We start from the raw sequence: 22,823 nt of genomic DNA, 5'->3' as shown, positions 1-22,823 counted from the left end.
TTTTGATTTTTGATGTTGTTTTGGAGACATGGTGGTGGTTTGAATTGGTTGAGTATTGTGACCGCGTCTGAAACGCGTGAGGTGGCCCGCTCGCTTGGGTGGCCCGCTCGCTTGTGGATTACGTTACAGCCCAATAGGATAGAAGCAATTCGACATCCATCATTAGAAACAGGTCCTTCATACCTCTGGCGAGGTTCAAGACACTCGAGCCCTGAGGCCCTTACCCATTCTTACAGACCATGTCGAAGCAACCATTGCCTCTATTCAGGACGCTTGCCGAGCTCTATGCAGATAAAATCTGCCTCTCAGTGACCTATTACATACAGCCAGACATGAAGACCTTAGGCCCCCAGATGCTTCTGGGTCCTCTCAGTCTGAGCACAAAATTGTTTCTGTCTTCGTGATCGTCCCAAAGATACGAATGGTGTCGAAGAGTATTTATGCGCTTGACTCAAGTTGGGCTTACTTAGAATTGTTCCTGGAACTCATGGTTTGGCCAAACTACCAGTCTTCGATATTTCGCATCACAAACGCTCCATGCGGAAAATGGCATTTGCACAAAAGAATATAGTTCAGTTTGCTGTTCTCTGCGCAATAAATGGACTCTGAATCGTACGCTATTGTGCTATTGAATGCCTAGTGCGAAGGATGATCCCGACGTTTTAGGACAGATCCGAGATGACCTGGAAAAATCATCGAGTGCCTTGGAATCTAACTTTCTTTTCACTGGGAGGTAATGTTCATCCGGAGTCTTGCCCTGCAGGGACTCCTTCATGGCATCTACATGGGACTGTCTCAATCAAAAGTCATGTGAACCGAACAAGCAACGCATTACCCCGAAATGAGGCATACCGCCATGTTTGACCGGACATAATCATTTTCTCCAACCTTGAGAGTTTTACTATTGAATAGACCCTATACTCTTCATCTTTGCTGAACACAAATGGCTCAACAGAGAACGTTCTTTAGCAGGCGTCCAGTTCAGCCGAGCACAGAAGTTGAGCTTGGCCTTCTAAGCCAGTCAAAATGAATTCTGGACCAGAAACCTTCTGAAAATTCCGACCAGGTCTGAAGTGGATGCAAAGATTGGCCTGGGTACCTCTCCTGCCAGGCGGTATTCCTTTGCCATAATGCAGATAACCTAGCTCAGCAAGCATTTACAAGGATTCACATGCAAATACCTCATCAAGGGTATGGGTCTGAGCCGCCAGAAGATAGAGCCGCACAATCAACATCGCAACTCATGGAGAAGTCACTGCACTGAACATCTTTAGTCAGAAGGGCGCGACTGCTACTCCGACCTTACTCTACAAAGAGGGCAGACAGGGTCCCCAGGGTTGGGTGCCACGGGGCCATATAACATATATTGTCTGGAATAAGCCGTCCGGTATCCGCTTAGGTGACGAACTTGGAGCTGACACGTTCTGGAGCCTTCCGAGTCCTGACCGTGATCAGGTGAGGAGCGCCTTCGAGAAAGCTCACAGGTTAGCCCATAGCCATCAGCCGAGGTCTATTGCTCAAGCCGGGAATCTCTAATCTCAAAATAGGGAACTTCAAGATCTGGGGTACTGTCCTCAAACTCCTGGGTCAAGTACTTCTTCTGGGACAGAGGCTCGGGCAAGATGTGCTGCTTGACTGACGGAACAATAAGTCTGGTTGACTGTCCTGTAATAGTTATAACAGGGTTTCTTAAAGCCGAATGCAACTTGGAGTATCAAGGAACTGGTTCCGTGGCGCCTGGTGATCCTACAGAGGGAAGTGAATGGTGGAGTCCTGATTGTGATGGCCGGACTAGTGACTGGAAATTCTGAAGAAACTACTGGTTCGTTGTAGGTAGTAAAGCAGGTTCAGGCGTGGCATTACCTCGCGATGAGCCATTATGCCAAAGTCTAGAGTTGTAGAAGCTTGCTGCTTTGTATTTCCCACTCGCGTCACATAAGTGGTGCGTTCAGGGTTAGCAGCTGCAACCGCAGCTTAAAATCAAGCTGATTGTCGAAGCTGAGAAACTGACAGTAACATAATTTACTGGCGGCGAAAGAGCCTCTCCACAATGGTCTCTTCTTTACGACTGCGTACTGATTAAGTTGGCTATTGTATTACTAGATTGGAAATGAGCTATCCATACGATGAAGCCAGGCGGCGAGGAACTGATCAACTTTGCCTCGCTAAACCGTGTCGTACGTTGGATCTTGATTGATCGGTAAGCTCACTTCGTATTATTGAAACAAAACAGTGGTACACATCAGGGTCCTTGCCAAAATCATTGCCTGACTTGATCTTCCTAAAGGGATGCTTCATGGCATTGCCATAAAGATCGATGCTGTACCGCAGTAAGTAATCGCCCTTCTTCTGCTTTGTAAGGTAACCCGTTGGAAGTGAAACAATGGATTTGTCGAGCAATGGACTAGTCCTAGCGATGTCCGGCAGTGTTTCGGGGGAATTCATCCTAGTCCCATCTTGCGAATAATGTGATAAAGGCAGGTACCAGTCTATGAAGGAGGTGAGCAGTTGGCTCTGATCTCAGCTTAGATGGACACTCAAGCAAGGCATGTCCCATTCAGTCTGTATCAACTGATGAGCCTTGTTCGTGCTGTGTGCAGTTGCTTTCAGTTGATGGGCGAATTTTCTTCATTTTCGCCCATCGAGTCGATAGATCTGTGGTTGGATACCTTCATCCTTTCATAGACAGTGCAGACATGACCATTATTGATACAACGAGGGTATTCTGGCTTCAATGTGTCCCACTGTGAAAGTTATATTAGTTGATATACATCTCTAATCGTTAATCCAAGCTGTACCTTTGCTTTGCGTCGTTGATAAGTGTTGCATCCAGTTGATGTGAATGGAGCACCGTCTATTATTGTCACTCTGTATACAAGCGTGATCGTGGAGATGGCACGCAAATGAGTCCACGACTAAGCTCGTTGAGAATCACAGACTTCTATCTCTGCTGATAACCTTTAAAGATGAGCATTTACTTCTCTACCATTTGCAATTATCAAGCAGAATAATGGAACTAGATTTGAGCCCATTATCGTCATTAGGGGCGATAAATCATGTGATCTGCATTTCAACCAGTGGTTCCTGAATCCTGAGGCATCTACGATTTTTGATTCTGCGGAGATGGCCTAGACTCTGAAGGTGTTCTTGAATGAGCTTTCCATCTAGCTTTCACTGGATTGTTTTAGCTTGTTAATGCGTTTGCCCTGGCTTAAGAGTATTTCTTTGTTTGTCTTCTGCCATCTGACTGTAGCTGTAAAAGCTACAAATCATGCTTGACGAAGTTTGATCGCAGCTCAGCTGGCTCGGAGTCTCAAGCTGGCAAAAAAATGCCTGGAACTTGCGAGGTTTGCGTTTCCGAACCCTCGAAGTACAAATGCCCTACCTGTGGGCTTTTGAGGTAAGATTTCTTCCATTACCTTAGTGTGGCCGCCCTCGTTCTCACCCATGGTCTACAGTTGCTCGCTTGCCTGCACTCAGTCCCATAAGATTTACTGTGCACCCAAACCCCAGGCGCCGGAACCGACCAGCGCGACAGATGCCCTTCAAACCCCGCCGCATGGTACCAGCGAGCCGGAAGCCAACGAGAGCTCGAACGCACAAGCAAAACGAAATGCATACAACGTGGAAGCATTAGCGTCCTCCCCACAAATCAAAGACCTGCTTGCTCAGAATCCTCAGCTTTGTGATTGCCTACGCGATATCTACAAGATTACTCTGGAAGAGGAGTGGATAGAACAGGGACCTGCTGGGCGATCACGACCTTACCATCGCGGACGAGGAGGAGGTTACCGCAACCGAGGCTCTTGGACCCGGGAGAAGGGTTTCAACCGAGGTTTGGGCAAGGTTAGAAAGTTGAGAGAGAGATGCGAAGAAGGATTGGAGACCGGAAAGCATGCTGAGGGGTTTATGAAGTTTATGGCTTTGATTAACAGCGAAAACCAGCACCAGCCACCCGCATGAACCCCCTTCTCTGCGAGAAGAGGGAAGAAAATTCATGCTACATAGCTTGGAAGATCGCATTTCCAAGCGCGGCCATATTATTGCACTATGGGAATATTCGCGTAGCGAATTGCTCCTCGACGAGCTATTGTGATCAGGGGGGGAAACAATGGCACAGTTGAGCGATAGTGGGCAACAGAGAGCAACCTCCCCTCAGCTTGAGTAGTTATATTCTAGTCCTTTCTGTTATCGGCTGAGACACAGACCAGTTAAACAGCTCTAGATAGATATTCCGCTCTCATTCGAGCAATACAGAACATCTCACAAAGACAAGAGACAGTATGATGTGGTGATCCTGCTCCCTTTCCTTCTGCTCCATCTTCCCCGCCTAATACCATTCGAAGGTCAGTTCCCAGTGAAATATTCCCAACGATATTCAGGCTATGTCTTAGACCATAGCAGAATGCGGGGGGCTGTGATAGCTCGAGAGGACCGACCGGCCGAGACACCATCGAAGTGATGTCCAACAGCTGGAATCACATAGATGAGTCGAGGTGTTCGTTCGGTCGAACGAATCCATGGTACGCTTCTGGGAATGCGTGTGATTTATCGCTAATCGAGAATTAGGCCCGAGGCGATAATTATCGACCCCGTTACTCAAAGTTGGACTTGGAACACATGAAGCCGAGCTCCCAACGGTGATTGAATAATAATGCTTAAAGGACGTCGGTAAGACGCCTGGCCACAGTGGAGCCCGAATCAGGCTGCATGACGGGGAATGAGAATTCAGATCCCGCTGCTCCAGATCTTCTCCTCATGATGATGTTTTGTTTATGGGCTGAGAATTTTGTCCTTGGTAGTATTATTGTCCAAGACTCGACCTCCCAAAATTGGGGGTAAGATTGTGACTCAAAACCCTTCACTCTAGGACTGAGAGGCGGTCCTCAAGGCAAGACATTTCAAGTGCGAAGAATCAGCACTAGACTGTCGATGCAGCAGTCTGCCCTCTGTAGACGTAAGCGAAAAGAATCCGGGCCAATCCGTGGTTTTTGGGCTGTTAGCCTGTTAGCCATGTTCTTAGTTTGGATTTAAGTCGATATATCATCCACTACAACAGTAGCGAGGGTCAAAAGTACTATTATTCCCCGGAACAAATGGCAGGTGAAGGCGTATGTGCGGCGTGCTTTCATCCAACTACTTAGCTCATTTAGACTACCTGGGCTGGGCAGCTTACACCTTTTACTATTTCTAACCCTAAATGAGCTGCCGTCGGGAAGTAGATGTCCCTTGTTTAAGCGAATGATATGATACTTAGTCTGCTCTCGACTCTCGAGAGACATAGCAGTCTAGCCGCGGGGTATCAACCGTAGCGATGACACTCTATACAGCTGAATAGAAGCTGGTCTCGAATCTAAGTGGTGCACAGCTCTCGACTGAACGACGAATGGTGTACTGATCTGGACATCTGGGTACAAAGTAGTCGACTGGCTCCTTTTCTGATTCGGAAAGGCCATTGAGCCACCTTCAAGTGTTGTGTCCCTCTTGTACCACCTTGTAGACGACGATTGCTCCGATTCGTCCGGGTTCCTCCATCCATCGTCAGCTGTGAACCATAAGATTCTCTTGCCTTCCTGTCGTCTCTTTGCTATGGTCTTTTCATTGCTGTCTTATTCCTGTGAGCATCAAAGCTCTGACCGTCAATTATCCAATCTTGAAGCGATGTGCACAGTGGAGGCTTTCTGTCTGCCTGCCTCCACCGATTGAAGATCCCGCCGCCGCCTTTTTCGGCCGCAGTCACGCGAAAATCGTGGAACCTGGACCCGGTTTACTTAGTTCTATCTGCGTATCCTGCTTTTATTTTTTAGAACCAAGTGATTCAACATGTCCTCATCTCAGTTCTATTGACATTTCTCACTTTCTCACCTATTTATCTTTTATGTGTTGAGGGCCTGGCAACCCACCTCGGCCTCCGAGATTTGTACCAAAAAGGTGATTGATCTCTTTGTTCCAGACATCCATCCATCCTTCTTCCGCCTTTGCGGGAAGTGCAAACCGCCTTTGGATCTGCAAGGGCAAATTGAGTACAACCATATTGCGCTCTTCGAAGTTGGAAGGCGTTCCTGTGAGCTTATTCTCAAAGGCCTCCGAGGATACGACGGGTTTTACTAAATCTGTCTCTCATCAGTGAGATTCGTATTCGAACATCGAACACTCCGTCAGCGAAAAAGGAAACCAGAGGAGACCGGCCGATGAACAGAGCGTGACTCAAACTATCCAGAGGAATCCAATGGTTCTCAATCAGTCTTGACCCCATTCTATTCGAAGCGACAATGGATGACCTGTCGTGCCTACATCAGTCACTCACCTAGCAATATCGGATTTTGCGCTATCGCATGTTGACATCTCCGCTGGCCCCTTCGACTCGCCGCAATCGTCCAAACGTTTGCCTTAAAACAACTCTATGATGACCTTTCAGCAACCGCGAAGAGAGCGGTCATCTAGCGACAGAGCTCAGCCTGCACCCTTCCCGCAGAGACCGGGTCTCCCGGGCAGAACGATTTCCGCACCGGCCGGAGTTCTGTACAAGCTTGATTCCGCCAGAATGGCAACGGAGACAAGGAATATGGTTGAGAGCCCTCTCATAGAGGAGGAGGAGCATATGCTTTCTTCGAAGAGTGACACCGGTTTATCGTCGACCCGTGACGGTGAAGGGGTATGTTCAATCCGCAGGCATTATGGTCCGACGGAGGTTGTAGCAAACGGCTAACCATTGATTTCCGCTATAGATACCCCAGAAGCCGAACTTCCCACACCTTACGATCGCCGTTGTTGGCCAAGAGAAAGCCGGCAAATCTACATTTATTCGGAGCGCTCTAGACATGAAGAACCCGCTATCCTCCCGATCGACAACAAAGAAAATGTCATTGGACGGTACTGTTTATCTTGTTCGACTTGTGGAGATTTCGACCAAAGAGATAACAGTCGGAAGCAATGGGGAGCTCGAGTGGCCTCGGATTAGCACCGATGCCACTTCGCCAAAAGTTATTGACGGAGTGCTCGTTCTTCACGACGTGACGCAACCTGCGAGCCTCTCAGAATTGACAGGCTTACTTGGTATGTTTCACGCAGTACTTCCGCCTGCTTGGAATTCATACTTCTTCAGAAAAGTACATGATCGCTAATGGCTCGTTTGATTAGACACTTTGTCCGCGTCATCCTTACCGTTTCTTTTAATTGCGAGTAAATGTGATTTTCGAAGCCACGATGGACCCCTTGAGCCTGCTTTGGGAAATTACGAGATTCATCGGATGTCTCCCGAATCTCCACGATCGCAGAAGATGTGCATTGCCCTGCTTCTGCGATCTGTTGTCAGCAAAAAATATGGTAAGTGTCAATCAGGCGGATGGCAACATTGGCCGTCTAGCCCTACGACTCCACGCCCAACAGAATCACTACACCTCAAGCAGCAAAAGCTTCCCCCCTATACCCCTATTGTTCCACCATTTTGATTGGAGCTTCCTGGGCGTTTCGCAATAAAGCTTGGGACGAACAGACAACCAACCCCTTTTGGGCCGGTTGCTATCGCGCTAATTCGCGGCACGGCCTGAGTTAGCGTTCGCTCACCCTTTTGCCCTTTTGAAAAAGAAACCGACCTGTCATTTATCTATCTACTGGCGGAAACCCACTTAAATTTCACAGCTGTTGCGCTCTGCCGGGCTAGATCTTACTTTGGGTGCTAACTGTGACCCTTAGAATTCACCGATCTTTCCCACAACCACTTCCACCAAGGAATCTCTGGCGACTCCCAGTACCGACCGCGCTCGCAAGACCGTCACCATACTCGTGCCAACTCCGAAACACCTACAGCCTTATTCAACGGAGCCGCGGGCGGCTCAAACTCCACGAGTGTGTTTGAATCAGGAGTCGATGTGTACGGCAACCACCGGTATCCCGCCGACCGGACCGATTCCTCCAACCTGGCTTCCAATCCGCACAGTTCGAGATATGCCCGGAGCAACTCGTTTCCGGTGCGACCGCACACCCCTCCCTCCGGGGCCACGTTGAACTCGCACAGACCATCAGCGTCTGGAGAGTCATCTCCAGCCAAGGATCGCCACCGCCAGCATCGGCTCCATTCCGCTTGGCGAAACAGTGGCGGATCGGACGCCTTCAGTGGCTTCTTGGAGATGGAAGATGAAATGGATGTGTCGCGTAGCGCCCCGTCCAGTCCTGGTGGCAGTAGCAAGGACAAATCAACAAGCGACGGAAGTTCGATTGATTCCGGCTACACATTTGACGAATTAGTTGATCGCCTCGTGGCGCAGCCGATGTCGAAGCAGGACTCGAAGTTCTCGTCGATCTTTCTGTGCCTATATCGCAAGTTTGCGGCACCCGCCAGTCTACTCAATGCGCTGATACATCGCTTTGAACGAAATGAGAAGAACATCACTGACCAGCTGACCCGCATTGCCGATCAGTTGAGACTGCTCAACGTGATGGCGCAGTGGGTATCGGAGTATTCCGGCGACCTGGCATATCCAAAGACCCGGAAGCGGATCCTGGATTTTGTATCGACGTTGGAGAAGAGTCATTTCTACATGTTTGCCGCCAAAGAAATTGGATCGTATCTCGAAGTGAACACGGAAGATGACGATGTTGGGTGGCCATTCAAAGATGGCGACGTGGAGGAATTCGATGACCAGGAAACCTTCTACGTCAATTCGGGCCGGAGCTCCCCATCCATGTTCCTGGGAGGGCCTACCCCTGTAGAAGACGAAGGCGAGGAAGAGGAGGAGGATCCCATCTACAACATGAGTGCTCTAGATCTGAGCGAGGGCCCGCCAGAGCAGAGCACAAGGCTCACTAGGGGCTTATCGAGTACTTCGACCGTGGACAAGCCCGGCACGATTTCGAGCCAATCGTTCACGAGCTTGAGCATTGAAGCTGCGCAAAGAGAGGCTCAACACCTGGAGCTGACACCTAGTGTACCACTGACCAAGATACAATGGCGGCAATTCATGGAGATACCCGATGAAGAATTTGCACGCGAGTTAACACGAATTGACTGGATCATGTTCAACTCGTTTCGACCTCGGGACCTTGTACGCCATGTTAGTATCTCGGGTCCCGACAAAGATAAGATTCAGAGCTTGAAGCATGTCAATCGCATGATCAAGCAATTCAACCATATCGCGTTTTTTGTGGCTAGTATGATCCTTCTTCGGGACAAGCCGAAGCACCGGGCAAGGGCTCTGGAGAAGTTTATGAACATCGCACAGGTGAGTATTAATCGTGAACGAGGAAAGGGAAATCTCTAACTCTAATTGAAGAAACTGCGTCGGTTGAATAACTACAACTCCCTGGGCGCACTGATCGCCGGCATCAACGGAACCCCGGTACATCGGCTGTGTCAGACGCGGGAGCTGGTCCCAGTCCAAATACAGAAGGACTTCATGAGGCTTGTGATCCTCATGGGGACGCAGAAGAGCCATTTTGCATATCGCCTAGCCTGGGACAATTCATTTTCGGAGCGCATTCCGTTTCTCCCTCTACATCGCCGTGATTTGGTGTCGGCCGAGGAAGGGAATAAGACCTTCGTCGGAGACAACCGTTCTCGGATCAACTGGAAGAAATTCGAGGTGATGGGAGAAGTCATTCTGGGCATCCAGCGCAGCCAGAAGACCCCGTATGCTCATATGCATCGGTATGAGGACGTGCAGCGGTTGGTTCTGGAAATCAAGCTTTCTGGAGATGAAGAGGTTCGTGCCCAATCAACCGACGGTGAGGTCGTTCGCTAATATGCGTAGGACTTGTACGCACGCAGTGTACACGTTGAACCATCCACGGGCGCCGACACAGGACGCAAGAAATTCGGCTGGCTGCGGTCTTGACCGGATTTGAGCACATCCTCAGGAAGATAGGTAACTTTTATTGACCGACTTCTACCTCTGCATACGACCTACCAGCTGCGCCTACATTCTTACTACAACCACGACTCATGCATCACTCTCCATATATTTTCTATACTCCCTCTACTACCTCCACCCTGACGTGACATGCCTTCTGACGATTGACTGATGAGATGGTCAAATGACGGTTCAAGTGGTTGTGACCACTTGGTGTACATATATGCAACATACATAGCTAAATAATTGACATAATATTCGAGGTTATGCCTTATTCAGCGCATCTTTTCATTTTATCAAAGGTGCTCTATACTTTGTAGTATTTCTGAAGCTACTGATAAGATCACGTGATGACATCGCCTTCGATGACCAATCTCTAAATCGCCAGTCCATCACCCTCCTCCACCTCAACAAACCATAGACCACCGTCCTCATACAAACCCAAAATCCAAGAGAAAAAGAAAAAAAGAATAAAACAGCGAAAAGAACAAAATGACGCCACACCTCCGCTCCACCTACCGCGCCGTCCTCCGCGAACTCCCCCGCCGCACCCTCTCCAAACCAACGCCCCTCCACCAACGCATCCGCGAAGCCTTCCGCACAGGCACAGGCGCACGCGAAGGCGAACAATCTCCAACAGCGGCAGATCCACACTTTGAGCAGCGGGTACAAGAGGCCGAGCAGATGGCGCAGTATGCGCGTGCGCAGAGGGCGTATGCTGCTCTTGTGGAGCGGTATAACCCCGGCATGACGATGACTGAGAAGGAGAAGATTCGGTTGACGGCTAGACGGGTGGGATTTGATTTGCCGATTGCGCAGGAAGGGGGGAAGGAGTAGGGGTTGTTTCTGGGGGATTCCGGGTGGGAATGGGATGATTATGGGCCCGGAGTGGGAATCGGCTACGATGAGATTTGTTGGGTTCGGATGTATGGGAGGAAGTGCGTGAGAGGGTATGCTGGGATTTTGGGGAAAGACTGATTGTATTATAGCATTACTGGAGTTACGGCATGACCTGTACAGGATTATGTTTGGCATATATTCAATTGCATCGATCTGGCTTTTTATCTCTCGTGCAATCTGGGAGCGGGTTCGCAGCGGTGGCGTTGTGCAAACATGTCTATGCATGCGTCTGGTGTCCTGACGAGCCTCGCGGGGTCTTGCGTGGTCTATTGATCATTTCGATCGGTCTTTGACCAGCGGACGGGGTGAACTGGTCGATCTCAGGGCCTGAGTCCTGATGGAGAGGGGTGCGCCATCGCATAGCGAGTAGCACCTGATCAAGTAGGGCATTGTAGTACTTCTTCCCTTGGCTTAGCCAGTCGTCAACTGGACTCGCTCCATCTGCCTCATGAGCGTAGAGCTGCTTTCTTCGTCCTCAATCCCGACGCCCACTTCAATCGCCGTCTTGGGCCGGTTCTTGTTCAGCCCGTCCAGGAGCATGCACGCTTTGCAGATCTTCTGGCTCGAGATGTATCCGCAGCGCTCGCACTTGCCCATGGTCTGACTCTTAATTGCTTTTGGGTTATTTGCCTTGCCGCTCTTTCTCTTGGGGGCGACTGGGAGCTTGATCTCGGTCTCTCTAGACTGAGCGGCCTCGTCTTGTGTGAGCTTCTTCTCCATCTCCGCCATTTCGCCACCGCTTGATCGACCATTTTGACTACCACAGCCACCCGCCGATTCATCGTCGTCCGCAGTCGCAGCAGCAGTACCGGTGCCGCCACACTTCTTCCCGCTCGAACTAACCTCCAACGGCACCAGAGCAGCCATGTCCTCTCCGCTCTTGACAATATCCAAGATCGAGCTGGGGCGGATTTTCTCGAGATCTTTGATCAGCGTCCGGGCACTGCCTCGGAACGCTTCAGGCGAGTAGATACACTCAGTGCTGAAATAATCCAGCTTCTTGTGGTGCGCGTACAGCACGATTTCCTTCTCGTACGCATACTTGAGCGGTTTGCTGCGCTTAATATCCGACGCCGCCGAGTCCGTCACGATACTGGTCCCCCGTGACAGACGCGGCAAATCCCCTCGCAGTAGATTCATCATTACTGTCTCTGCTACATCGTCCGCGTTATGTCCCGTGACAACATGCTTGATACCCAGTCGCGCGGCGCCCCGGTCCAACGCTTGCCGCCGGAACACCCCGCAATAGGTGCAGTTGCCCTTCTTCCCGACCTGCTCGACGACCTGATCCATCGTCCAGCCGTACAACTCGCTATACCCGACGATCTCCAGCGGCATATCGTACTGGACCGCGTTGCGCTTGACCGTCTCCAAACTATCGTCGCGATAGCCCTTGATACCCTCGTCGATGGAGAGCAGACATAATTCTAGGCCGTAGTTGTAGCGCTCGTTGAGTGTTTTGAGGACTGAGGCAAGAACCGTGCTATCTTTGCCTCCGCTGGCGCCGATGGCGACCCGTTCGCCGGGGTAGAAGAGGGAGGAGGCGGCGATTGTCTCGTGGACTTCAGTCTCGAAGACTTCGAGAAAGCAGGCGCGGCATAGCTTGTGGCGGTTCTTGGGACGGATAATAACGGCTCTAGCTTCCTTGCAGTTAAAACACAGTGTTGGGGGCATCTTGGTAGAAGATCTTGAGGGGAAAAGACCGACTCATGGAGAGGAAGAATTTCTGGCCCCGCGATAACTATTGATCGGCTGATAGATCTTTTGATAGGCGGATTCTTAGCGTTTGTTCCGTTTGCATTATGCTTTGTCAGCGGGAGAGAAGCTAACTAGATAAAGAAAAAAACAAAAAAAGAAAACAGTTCGAACGAATTGGAGCAACTGAGGCAGTCATATGAAGATTATATCCTATCTATACGGCATTACCATAATCTATAATCACAGGTACAGTATCGTATTACAGTACACTATTCCATATCTCTCTGGTTATGTATGGTCCCAATCATCGCGCGATCAAAATTTCCACCGCAGCAGGTTCATGATCATTTCGCGGCCTGTGACTCTCGTCGTGGCCCACAAGGTAGGGAAATCAAGGGTGCTGGTGAAAGTATCGGCGTAACCGAAGAAAAGCATGGGAGGGATCCAACCACGGGCGTACTCGAGGGCAAAGCAGGACTGCTCCATCTTGTACTGCTTGACCTCGCCGCGGCGGAGGTGGTGCACGCTGCCAGGGGGGTAGATCTCGGGCTCGAAAGTTCCGGGGACGTAGGCGACCTGGGTTCCCTGGAGGATGTTGAAGTAGTCATCTGCGGTGTGGCGGCCGGTGTGGCCCTCGGTGCCAATCGCGGTGCCTGTCTTCATTAGAATAGCTCGGAAGGGGGAATGGAGAGTGCGTGAGAGAGTATGTACCGAAGATGATCAAGTATTCAGTGATACCTAAATCATGATTAGCATGAAACTTTGGGTAAAGATTGGCTAGCTGGGAGCCTATTGAACAAACTCACTAGCATGAATGATGTACATGGCACCCATGGCACCACCAGCATTGTTGAAAATCCATTCCTCGTCCTTGTTCAGGTGGATTCCTGGGATTTTCTGGTCCAGCTCGGCGACGATAAAGTCGACCATCGCACGGGTGTCGTTGCCATGAGCCTGAACGGCGCGCTGGGAGAGGTCGTGCAATTGTTCGGGGTTGAAGATGTAGAATTGCTCAAGACGAGCATCAAGGTAGTTGTACAGCGCGGCGAAGATAGCCACGAAGACCGCAAGGAAACCGAGTTTGCGCATGGAGAAGCAGCAGCAGCCGCATGAACTCTTGCGGGAAGAATCTGATTGACGGGAGGAGGATTTGGAGGGCATGATGGTCGTGATGTAGAGCAATAGGTCAAGTCAATTGAGAGACTAAAATTGGCAATTGACAGAATCTGGGGACAAAAAGAAGCTTAACAGGAGTGATGATAGTGATTAGTCTAGGCAGAAAAAATATGGTGGAGTCCGCGGCGGCCGCGTAGATTTGGCTGATCACAAAGTAAATCCAATCCCTGTGAATCCCTGGTAATTGGTCCTGAGTTCCCCTGGTGTCGGCTCCGTTTGTTTTCTTTCTTGGCTTGGCGTGGAGCATCTCAGGCCACGACGGATGGAGAGATCCGAAAGAGGCATCAGATTATCACCAGTCAGTCTCAAAGTCTGCAATCGATTGACCATGATTATTATTCAGTCATGAAGCCAAGCTGCCATTATTAATTTGTCAGCGCAAAGTGTTGAGAGATGAGAGTGAGACTGCTCTGTTACGTCAGCAAACCCAGTTGTCTCTCCAACTTAAACCGTAGTGGTTCTTCGTCAATCCTGTTGAGGACCCAAGTCATCGTATGCAATCAAGCAGAGCGCATATGGATAGGTATCTCTATCTCTGACTGAGCATATCCGTTCTCTTTATCTTCATATGGTTGAGATAACGGAAAGTACTCTGCCCCATGCGACAATGCTTCAGAGCAGAGAGTGAAAAGACCTGAGCAACGCCCAGTCTCGAGAGGACTAATGACGATAGATGTAGCTTTACAGCTGCATAGACGCATTTCGGATATCAGAATCTGAACCCCCCTATGATGATGGTGAGAAGGGCTGCCTGAATTTCTGACTACTCAGCGATTCCCAGTGTGATTCCGCTCAACTATTCCTCTATTCCTAGTGCCATACCTACTCTACATCAAATAGGATGAAACGATCGGTTGTATGGGGCTCTCTATGAGTTCGGAACTTCTCCTAAGGAGACTCGACTCCGGAGTCGACACCATCAGGAATTCCCGACAATAGAATGGATTGCAGGAAAAACTTCCAACAGACCGTCGATCTTCCCTTTAGATGAAACGGGCCTATTTCCGTCCACGTCAGAAATTCAAGTTGTCAGTTGTCACCAGCACAGGTCAAACACAACATCAAGGGATTTTCTGAATCCTGCAGCACTGATTCTTTGGCCTCGCTAGGCTGCTAGCATCGCTCTGTGACGAGAGAGCAATATACTCCGGAATCTGGAGTGCAGAATGCGGGGTCCACTTACGTATATCAATCTATTTCCGCGCAGCCATATCCTCATCCACAATGCTTCTTTCTACATCCGCTCAGATCCGGTTTGAATTCCACCAATATCCTCACTGCTCCCGGAGACAATTGTCGTTTTGGTCGATCGTTCCGTGCCTTCGTCGTCTCGGATTGTTTCATTCGTCGGGAATTGTCCGGATAAAATGGACCATTCCGTGATTCTTCAGAGCCATATGTGGGGAGCGGCCGCTGTGGGTGTCTCGAGTTGAAGCTTGGGTATAGATTGATCCACCAGTCAATGGGTCATCCGGCCCACTGATTGAGTCGTGAATATTGAGGGTGATAATCACGGCATCAAACAGGTTAAGCCTCGAAGATTCAGGCTATAATGATAGAGGGCCAAATATTCTTCAGGGGAGGCCAGGAGACTATAAGAGTCGGAGACCTCAGGTCGATCGGTCTGTTCTCTGTCAACCGACAGATTATTCTCGCAAGGACTTGATTGATTATTCAAAATGAAGTTCAGCCTCCCTCTCGCCCTCTCGCTCACCGCAGCGACTGCCCAAGCAGCCACTGAGTTCTGCGACCAATGGGGCTCAGTCACCGAGGGCAACTACATCCTCTACAACAACCTCTGGGGTGAGGCCAACGCCGATTCTGGCTCCCAGTGCACCACCTTTGAATCTCTTTCGGGCAGCACTATCGTCTGGAACACCAAGTGGTCTTGGTCCGGTGGCCAGGGCCAGGTCAAGAGCTTCGCCAATGCCGCTCTCCAGTTCACTCCCAAGACCCTGAGCAGCATCAGTAGCATTGACTCGACCTGGAAGTGGAGGTAGGCAGCTCTTACAAAATCTCTGTGGCTATGAAGCTGACGATGACAGCTACTCCGGCTCCGACCTCGTCGCCGATGTCGCGTACGACATGTTCCTCAGCTCGTCCGCCAGCGGCAGCGACGAGTACGAGATCATGGTCTGGCTGGCTGCTCTGGGCGGCGCCGGTCCCATTTCCTCGACGGGCTCGCCCATCGCCACGCCCACCATCGCTGGCATCAAGTGGAACCTGTACCTGGGCCCGAACGGCTCGATGCAGGTGTACAGCTTCGTGGCCCAGTCGACCACGGAGAGCTTCTCCGGTGACATGCTCGACTTCTTCAAGTACCTGGAGAGCAACCAGGGACTGTCCAGCAGCCTGTACCTGGTCGACGTGCAGGCCGGTACCGAGCCCTTCAGCGGAAGCAATGCCGTCTTGACCGTGTCCGACTACTCTGTCAGTGTTGCCTAAACATTCTATTAAAGGCAGCCGTCTATTTTGGTGTATATTCAAATTAGTCCAATCTCTTTAGCAATCAATCCACTGGGCCTATACAAAATCCAACATAGAAGTTTCACTACGCGCTCCCTGTTTCAGACGACTGCACCATAAGGCGCCTACTACAGTCTAGCGCCAACGCACTCGTTTCAGGTGCAGTCAGGCCTCAAGAATCCAGACCTGAATCATCCCAAGTTAAAGTATCTATGTGCCTCAGTTTCAGCTCTCGAGCAGCAAGCCAGCGGTTCCAGAATCCCCACCTCTACAAGTCAACCCAATCACTCCATCAACGCATGTTGGGACCTCAATAGCCTCTAAGAATAAACGGTATCCACAATAAGGGATTGACATGCTTTTGAACCAGGATCCATAGGTATATATAGAAATCGACTCACGCCGCGCGCGAAGCGAGACGAGGCAACATGCGCTTAAGCGCCCACGAGCATCCCTGCGTCGGGCGCTTAGGACACTTCCTCAGTCAGGTACCCCGTACATGAACTACAGGTATCTGCAGTACCGTATGAAAATAGTAGCAGTAGAGTAGCATGGACGAGCCACTAATTACTAGTCTTCGTGCTCTGGAATTGAAGGAGCAGATGGACTCTTTCACTTGTTCCTTGCGAGACCACCATTGCGTCTCATAATTGTGGCGGGAAGGATCAGGGGATGCGATCGAGGGGAGGAGAATGTAGGAACGAGGTACTTTCTTGCTCGTCTAGTATCCATTATTACAACAATACGTGATGGCTTTGATCCAGGTTCGTAGGAGGAGATCTGCTCCTTGACACGAGTGTAGTCGGGGGTTTTTGCAGGGGATGACTGACGGATGGAGGGGTACAGCCTACGACAGGAGGGGGTTGTCAGTCAAGGTCCGAGTCCTCATGAGATGTGGGATGTGATCGTTGAATGAAGATCTGGATGCATTGATGATATCATATGTCGAGTCCATTCTCTGAATCTGATGCTGTGTGAAGTGCGGACTGCATCATGTACTTTTGCCAAAGAATGAGTGGCAGCTGCAACTATTTCTGGATCCCACATCCGTCATGAATCCAGCTGGATGAGGCTAGGAGAATCCCCTAGAGCGTTCAAGAGAGGAGCAGAAACAGTTGAATTCCAGGCTGAACGCCAGTGTCAAGCAAGTCAATGGGATAGACATGGCGGACAGTCAAGCAGACGCGTTGCGAGGATTCCTGTCCGGAACAGGAGCGCGTTTCGCCCCAGAGAAAGGTTTCAGTCCAGCGTAGAGGCTGAGGAATAGATGGGTATTTGCCTTGCTAAAGGTCATTGAAACTTTGGCAGTGTTTGAGGGACAAATTGAAAGGGAGTAATGATTCGTTGGCGATGCTCTTTATTCCTCCTGCCACTTGATTTTCCACGGTGCATTATTATGGAGTAGACGGGAGTACCTACAGGTAGATCTATTAATGCCTCCTCGCTTTCTCGACTACAGTACAAGACAATTAATTGAAGAGTAATTAGTATCTAGTAGATACTACCTGAGTAGAATATCTATAATTAATTTTCATGTCACTAGTAATGCATTCTGATTTGTTCCTGTGCTGTATAGGCCTTGTACCAATCATCGCGTGCAGTCGAATCGCGCGCCAAAGGGACAATCCAACCTTGACCCTTGAAGAATCGCAGCTCCATCGATCAATCAATCAACGACGGTCAATCAGTCACTGGTATTCAGCGTTTGAGATGCTCCTCGATTCCATTCGATCCGCTCCTGTCCTCTTCTCCCCATCGTGCCCAGGATGATTACCAGGTTACCTAGTACCTTACCAGTTATCCCTGTGGATGCTCCTGCTGGCTGAAATGTCCTTGCAGCTGTCCAGCCGCCCTGCACCACCACCTTAATTGCAAGCATACCGGCGGATTGATGGATGGGTGATGGCGATCAATCAGAATCCAGACTATGTGGACGATGATGAAGCTACATTCATGAGTCCTTATAAAGTACCATCAGGTGGCCACCTCGCTGGATTCTTCACGCGGTCATCCACATGCTCAGTCTCGCCATTTCTCCTTTCAGTCTGATCTTCTTTTTTCTGATTAACTCTTCTCTTGCAGTAGTAATCATTAATTGATTTCCTTTTGATCATTATAATCAGCCCTATTCACTTTCGCTGCATTTCATTCTCTTGGTGTGACTTCACCTGGGCTATACATTCACTCCATTTCCACCACCAGACCAGACATCTCTCACTCCCGATCGACGCTCAATACGAACTTCAAATTAGACTTGCTAAACAGTTTCGTCCTCAGCTTGTCACTGAAGATCTATTTCAGGCTCAGCGCTGCTTTCCTACTCCAAAGATCGCCAGTTCCAGAGCACTTCCGACAGGTTGACACGACAACCTTATCCTCTCTCTCAGCATTCCAGAACCACATTATTCCTGCTGGACGGGAATTTGATTCATTTTTAAAACATCGCTGTCCGTCCTGTGTCAGCTCGTCGCCATATTTACTCTCTGTCTTTTTTTTTTTTTCTCTCTCGCACGCTTTGCTTTTTTCCCTCGCCACTAGAGAGATACTTCGCCCCCAAACAAAGACCATTGTCAACATTCCCTTTCAGCTCTTCTCGCCCCATTCACCATCGGAAAGAGAACGAGCACAATCAAGACAAATACGAGATACTACTTTTTTCTCTTCAATTTCGGGTGTTGACGTTTTCCCATAATAAACACCAGTCTCGTTCGCTTTGGAGTATACTCTCTATACTTCCGTCGCTCAGATCAACACAAACACCATCAATTACAACACTGCAACATTACCATCATGGATGCTCCTGCGGCTCTCAATCGAGCCGCTCTTAATGAGTTTGTCACTCGTCCAGTATCACGAGAGATGGTTGCCTATCTGGCTCAGCAAGCTTCCCTGGTCATCCGCTGCGAGTCGCATGTGACCTCCGCTGTCAGCCGTCATGGCCAGCCTACGCCTCCAAGCACACCTCCACTGGATGGCCTGCCTCCTCTGCCATCAGTCGAGACGTTCATCGTCTCGCTCGTCACTCGGTCCCAGGTTCAGGTTCCTACGCTGATGGCCTCTTTGGTCTACCTGGCTCGACTGCGGGCACGCTTGCCGCCTGTCGCCAAGGGCATGCGTTGCACCGTTCATCGGATCTTTCTTGCATCGCTCATCCTGGCAGCAAAGAACCTGAACGACTCGAGCCCAAAGAACAAGCACTGGGCCCGCTACACGGCTGTCAAGGGCTACGATGGCTTCTCCTTCTCGCTGCCAGAGGTGAACCTGATGGAACGCCAGCTGCTGTTCCTCCTCGACTGGGACACTCGCGTCACCGAAGACGACCTTTTTTTACATCTCGAGCCCTTCCTGGCTCCTATTCGCCAGCGATTCGAGGCCCAGGAGCGTGAGGCAGAGTTGAGGCGCCAGCAACAGCAACAGCACCATCACTACCGCGAATGGCGCCGCCTCCATGCATCGGCAGAGCTCCTTGCCAGCCGTCTGCGTCGCCAGAAGCTAGAAGCGCGTGCAGACGCTCGTCACAGCATGATAGAGGGCGGCTCGCCTCGCAAGCGCCTTCCCAGCCACGTCTCCTCGTCCAGCCTTGGGGGCTCTCCTCAATCCATCGAGGGTGAGCGGTACACTCCCTACCATCCTCACCACCACCAGCGCCTTCGCACGTCGCCATACCGGTCCGGCCGATCTATCTCTCCGCCATCCATCAACGATGTCCCCTGCCTCTCCCGCGCAGAGACTTTCAACTCATTGAGCTCTCGTTCATCCAGTGTTGCCCCCAGCTCGCGCGGCACTCCAGCCAGCATCAGCACCTCCTACTCTTCGACCAGCATGGACGAAGTCATCGTAGCGGACGCTAACAGCCCTTCTGCTTCCACTCTGGGCTACAGCTATGTCAACATGCCCGCGATCCAGGCAGACGCAAAGCAGTCTTTTGAAGACTTTCACCGACATTGTCACCACCAGCAACCCAACAAGAAGATGAGAATGGCCAGCAACAGCGGCAGCACCGGCTTTGTCGCCCGATTCTTGGCTTCTGCCGCGGGTTACCACATGGGCGGTCGTCACGCGCGCGTCTAATCTCATTCTTTCTTCATCATTCGGTCGAGCAGGTCTCGACTCTACCAAGAAAAACATAATAGGCAATACCCACTAGAGCCTCGGGTTCTTCCCTACTGTCGTAGTTTCTTTCTCACTTGTCTCCTTGTGTTAAAAATTCTCTATGACTAGAATACCCAGTTTTCATCTCCTTCGTTACACTCATACCATACTTGACTTGTCTGCATTGCATTACTGGTTTTGGTTATGGCAATGGTGCGGCGTTATCTTTTTGCATGCTATGGCTTGGATATGTCTCTTTTTCTTTTTCACACTTAGGATAAGGCCACAATAATGATTCTGACATGTGGCAAGCATGTATGTATGTCTATGTTTACGATGGTTGGCATGAAAGGGATGGATACCACCAGTAGCCAGTACTTAATGAATACTCTATTGATTTCTAGACTTATCCATGGCGAATCCTCATTCTGGAGAGAGTGCCTACTTTAAGCATTATTTGGAGAGCCGCAAACTTCAAGAAAAAAGACGTTGCCTCTCAGCACATACTCGGCAAGACAAAGTCTCGAAAAGAAGTATGTACTCCCACTAACCAACCTCAACCAAGTACATCAGACCAGAGCCACGAACCGAACCGAGAAGTATCCCTTTGGAGCTAGTATTTACCCGCAAATGGCCTTTTCCTCGTCGACGTCCTCGTGCTGTTCCTGCAGATTCTAATTCCTCGTCGACTCAAAGGAGATAGAAGGGATACTTCACAAACTCCAAGACCGTTCCAGAAGACAGCGATTGAATCAAACATCGGCATGCCATATTTTCTCATCTGGTGAGGGCAGTCCGTTGTGATCGCAACTGGTATGTCGCTCCGCGGCCCAGTCCTCCTCCTCACATAATGTCCTAGATCCGTCGGAGACGGTGATACACAGGCTCTCAATCTCTGCAATTGCTTCATTGGCATTGCCGCCGCAGCCTTGAAGGGTCACTTTCAAGGCTTCTACTTCATGAGTCAGGAATTGAGCGACTAGGTCGGCTAACTTCCCATCAAATATGTCACTAGAGCTCATTCTGTTAATTTTTTATCAACCGCGGCTTTGTATGCGAGCGAGGTGTCCACAAGGTTCTGATGCTCCCTTTCTGCACGGGCGCCTTCATCTATGAAGCGTTTGGTTACTTCGATCCATGTGCGGTCGTTTCGTTCCATGTCACTGTCCTTTTTTCCTTCGTCGATGTGGAAACGTCTTCTTTTCTTGGTCAGGTATGCCTCGAGAGAAGGACGGAAATGTGTATCGGATGTCCAGCAGAGGTAAGACGTCCAGTTGTATGAGAGGTATTCGGAACAGGGTCAATAAAGGGGTTCCGCACGGTGAAGGGATTAGTCTGAGATATCGGCTGTCCGAAGGCATTGGTCAGTGGTGCAGTATTGAAAAGTGCGCGGAGTCCGGCCTGCAGTCATAGCCAAGGCGTCTACTCGCCTGCGATCTATGGACGTGAGGGGTTGTAAAGCACAATGTCCTCAGGGTAGTCAACTTGCTCAACGTCATCCTCCTCTGAGTCAGAAATTTCAAAAAACGGGCCTCTTCTTTCCTTTACTGGCCTTACGGCTTCTTGTCTGTGGCTTTTCAAAATCTGCTATCGTTTTGTCTCATGGTCAGGAACGCGGGCAGAGGCCTCTTACTCCTAACCCAGCGGAGGAGTCTCGCTCAAAGCTAGCTAAGGGGAGAGGGTTAAGATCCGCCCATGCATTCAGGATCTCCGCTACTCGATGCGGCCAGACGCTGATTCCGGTGTCACAAGGATCTGAGTCGAGGTTGAGGACGGAACTGTTACTGACGCTGTTCGTGGACTGGGTACCCGTTCGAATGTCGTCTGCGGATGTTGGGCATTCTGATCATTGGCGTGGTTGCCGGGATCTGGCACAGAGCATACCAAGTCTGAGCAGAGCAGGATCGTGTCTATTTGCCGTGGCTGTCTATGTCAGTCAGCCGTTCTTTTTGGATCCGCCGTCGCAAGAGATCCAGTCGATTTGAGGACAGTGAATGAGAGACGCTCCTCGGTCCTAATGGCTAGGGGTAGTCGAGCAGGCCTGTTGTCTGCTCATTATGCCTTGTCAGCTTCCCCCCTCGGTAACACCAAAGCTCGGTTTTCCAGAGGAAACATAATGGTTTTCATACCAAGGGGCCCGCCGGTCTTGGGCCTCTTGGCCTCCTTCTTTCCGCTCTTGCGCGCACCGTCGACACGAGCATTATCAACATTCAACATCTGAAAAACCGAGATATTAGGGCTCATTTCATAGGCATGCAGGGGTTGGATATATGTACCTTGTCAATGGAAAATTCTCCGAAGAGAATTTCGAAAAACACCAGCAACGATGCTCGGCTTTTGCCGAGTGTCTTGGGCAACTCCAGGCCCCGGTGGTTGGCCTAATCTCGGTTTTACTGAGGAAATTAGTATAAAACCTATGATTATTAGGAGATATTGAGGGGTTTCTCACACTGTCCCACAGTCCCTTCTGCACGCACCACATCTCCAGCATGGCGAGCTATTCAAGTCAGACCTCGGTAAAAACGAGCTTTGGGGCGGTCGGCCATAGGAAAAACCGAGAAACCTAACTACATACTTCATACTGGCACCCGCATGGCAGGAGTTCGGAGCCATTGGGGCCGTGGGTGGGGGGGGGGGCAGGGG

General features: G+C 50.3%; 8 protein-coding genes across 8 annotated transcripts; 5 read left to right on the top strand and 3 right to left on the bottom strand.

The window, feature by feature from the left end:
- Nucleotides 1–3,376: 3,376 nt before the first annotated feature.
- Nucleotides 3,377–3,963, top strand: CDV56_102876 (uncharacterized protein; the record flags this gene model as incomplete). The annotated part of the gene is made up of 2 exons (XM_026756495.1): nt 3,377–3,400; nt 3,481–3,963. 2 exons carry the CDS (start codon nt 3,377–3,379, stop codon nt 3,961–3,963), a joined length of 507 nt encoding a protein of 168 aa, XP_026610125.1.
- A 2,440-nt stretch (nt 3,964–6,403) lies between these two features.
- CDV56_102115 (putative Ras guanyl-nucleotide exchange factor RasGEF) lies at nt 6,404–9,833 on the top strand (the record flags this gene model as incomplete). The annotated part of the gene is made up of 6 exons (XM_026755734.1): nt 6,404–6,655; nt 6,729–7,056; nt 7,141–7,326; nt 7,696–9,221; nt 9,273–9,701; nt 9,750–9,833. The coding sequence occupies 6 exons, from the start codon at nt 6,404–6,406 to the stop codon at nt 9,831–9,833; spliced, it is 2,805 nt and encodes a 934-aa protein (XP_026610124.1).
- A 507-nt stretch (nt 9,834–10,340) lies between these two features.
- On the top strand, nt 10,341–10,685 carry CDV56_101990 (LYR motif-containing protein; the record flags this gene model as incomplete). Its single annotated transcript, XM_026755609.1, has 1 exon — nt 10,341–10,685. The coding sequence occupies one exon, from the start codon at nt 10,341–10,343 to the stop codon at nt 10,683–10,685; it is 345 nt and encodes a 114-aa protein (XP_026610123.1).
- A 474-nt stretch (nt 10,686–11,159) lies between these two features.
- On the bottom strand, nt 11,160–12,422 carry NCS6 (putative PP-loop ATPase superfamily protein; the record flags this gene model as incomplete). Its single annotated transcript, XM_026755371.1, has 1 exon — nt 11,160–12,422. The coding sequence occupies one exon, from the start codon at nt 12,420–12,422 to the stop codon at nt 11,160–11,162; it is 1,263 nt and encodes a 420-aa protein (XP_026610122.1).
- Nucleotides 12,423–12,761: 339 nt separating this feature from the next.
- Nucleotides 12,762–13,607, bottom strand: erg2 (C-8 sterol isomerase ERG2; the record flags this gene model as incomplete). Its single annotated transcript, XM_026755213.1, has 3 exons — nt 12,762–13,099; nt 13,158–13,184; nt 13,253–13,607. 3 exons carry the CDS (start codon nt 13,605–13,607, stop codon nt 12,762–12,764), a joined length of 720 nt encoding a protein of 239 aa, XP_026610121.1.
- Nucleotides 13,608–15,301: 1,694 nt separating this feature from the next.
- On the top strand, nt 15,302–16,067 carry xgeA (putative endoglucanase; the record flags this gene model as incomplete). Its single annotated transcript, XM_026754852.1, has 2 exons — nt 15,302–15,618; nt 15,668–16,067. 2 exons carry the CDS (start codon nt 15,302–15,304, stop codon nt 16,065–16,067), a joined length of 717 nt encoding a protein of 238 aa, XP_026610120.1.
- Nucleotides 16,068–18,878: 2,811 nt separating this feature from the next.
- On the top strand, nt 18,879–20,159 carry CDV56_100586 (cyclin family protein; the record flags this gene model as incomplete). The annotated part of the gene is made up of 1 exon (XM_026754205.1): nt 18,879–20,159. The coding sequence occupies one exon, from the start codon at nt 18,879–18,881 to the stop codon at nt 20,157–20,159; it is 1,281 nt and encodes a 426-aa protein (XP_026610119.1).
- Nucleotides 20,160–20,932: 773 nt separating this feature from the next.
- Nucleotides 20,933–22,793, bottom strand: CDV56_100011 (uncharacterized protein; the record flags this gene model as incomplete). Its single annotated transcript, XM_026753630.1, has 7 exons — nt 20,933–21,172; nt 21,814–22,004; nt 22,065–22,103; nt 22,310–22,397; nt 22,457–22,558; nt 22,630–22,677; nt 22,749–22,793. The coding sequence occupies 7 exons, from the start codon at nt 22,791–22,793 to the stop codon at nt 20,933–20,935; spliced, it is 753 nt and encodes a 250-aa protein (XP_026610118.1).
- Nucleotides 22,794–22,823: the final 30 nt, after the last annotated feature.

The sequence above is a fragment of the Aspergillus thermomutatus genome (assembly GCF_002237265.1).
Source record: "Aspergillus thermomutatus strain HMR AF 39 chromosome Unknown NODE_356, whole genome shotgun sequence".
NCBI classification, from domain to species: domain Eukaryota; kingdom Fungi; phylum Ascomycota; class Eurotiomycetes; order Eurotiales; family Aspergillaceae; genus Aspergillus; species Aspergillus thermomutatus.
Note: the sequence above shows the minus strand (reverse complement) of the source record. Positions and strands in the feature narration are given on the sequence as shown.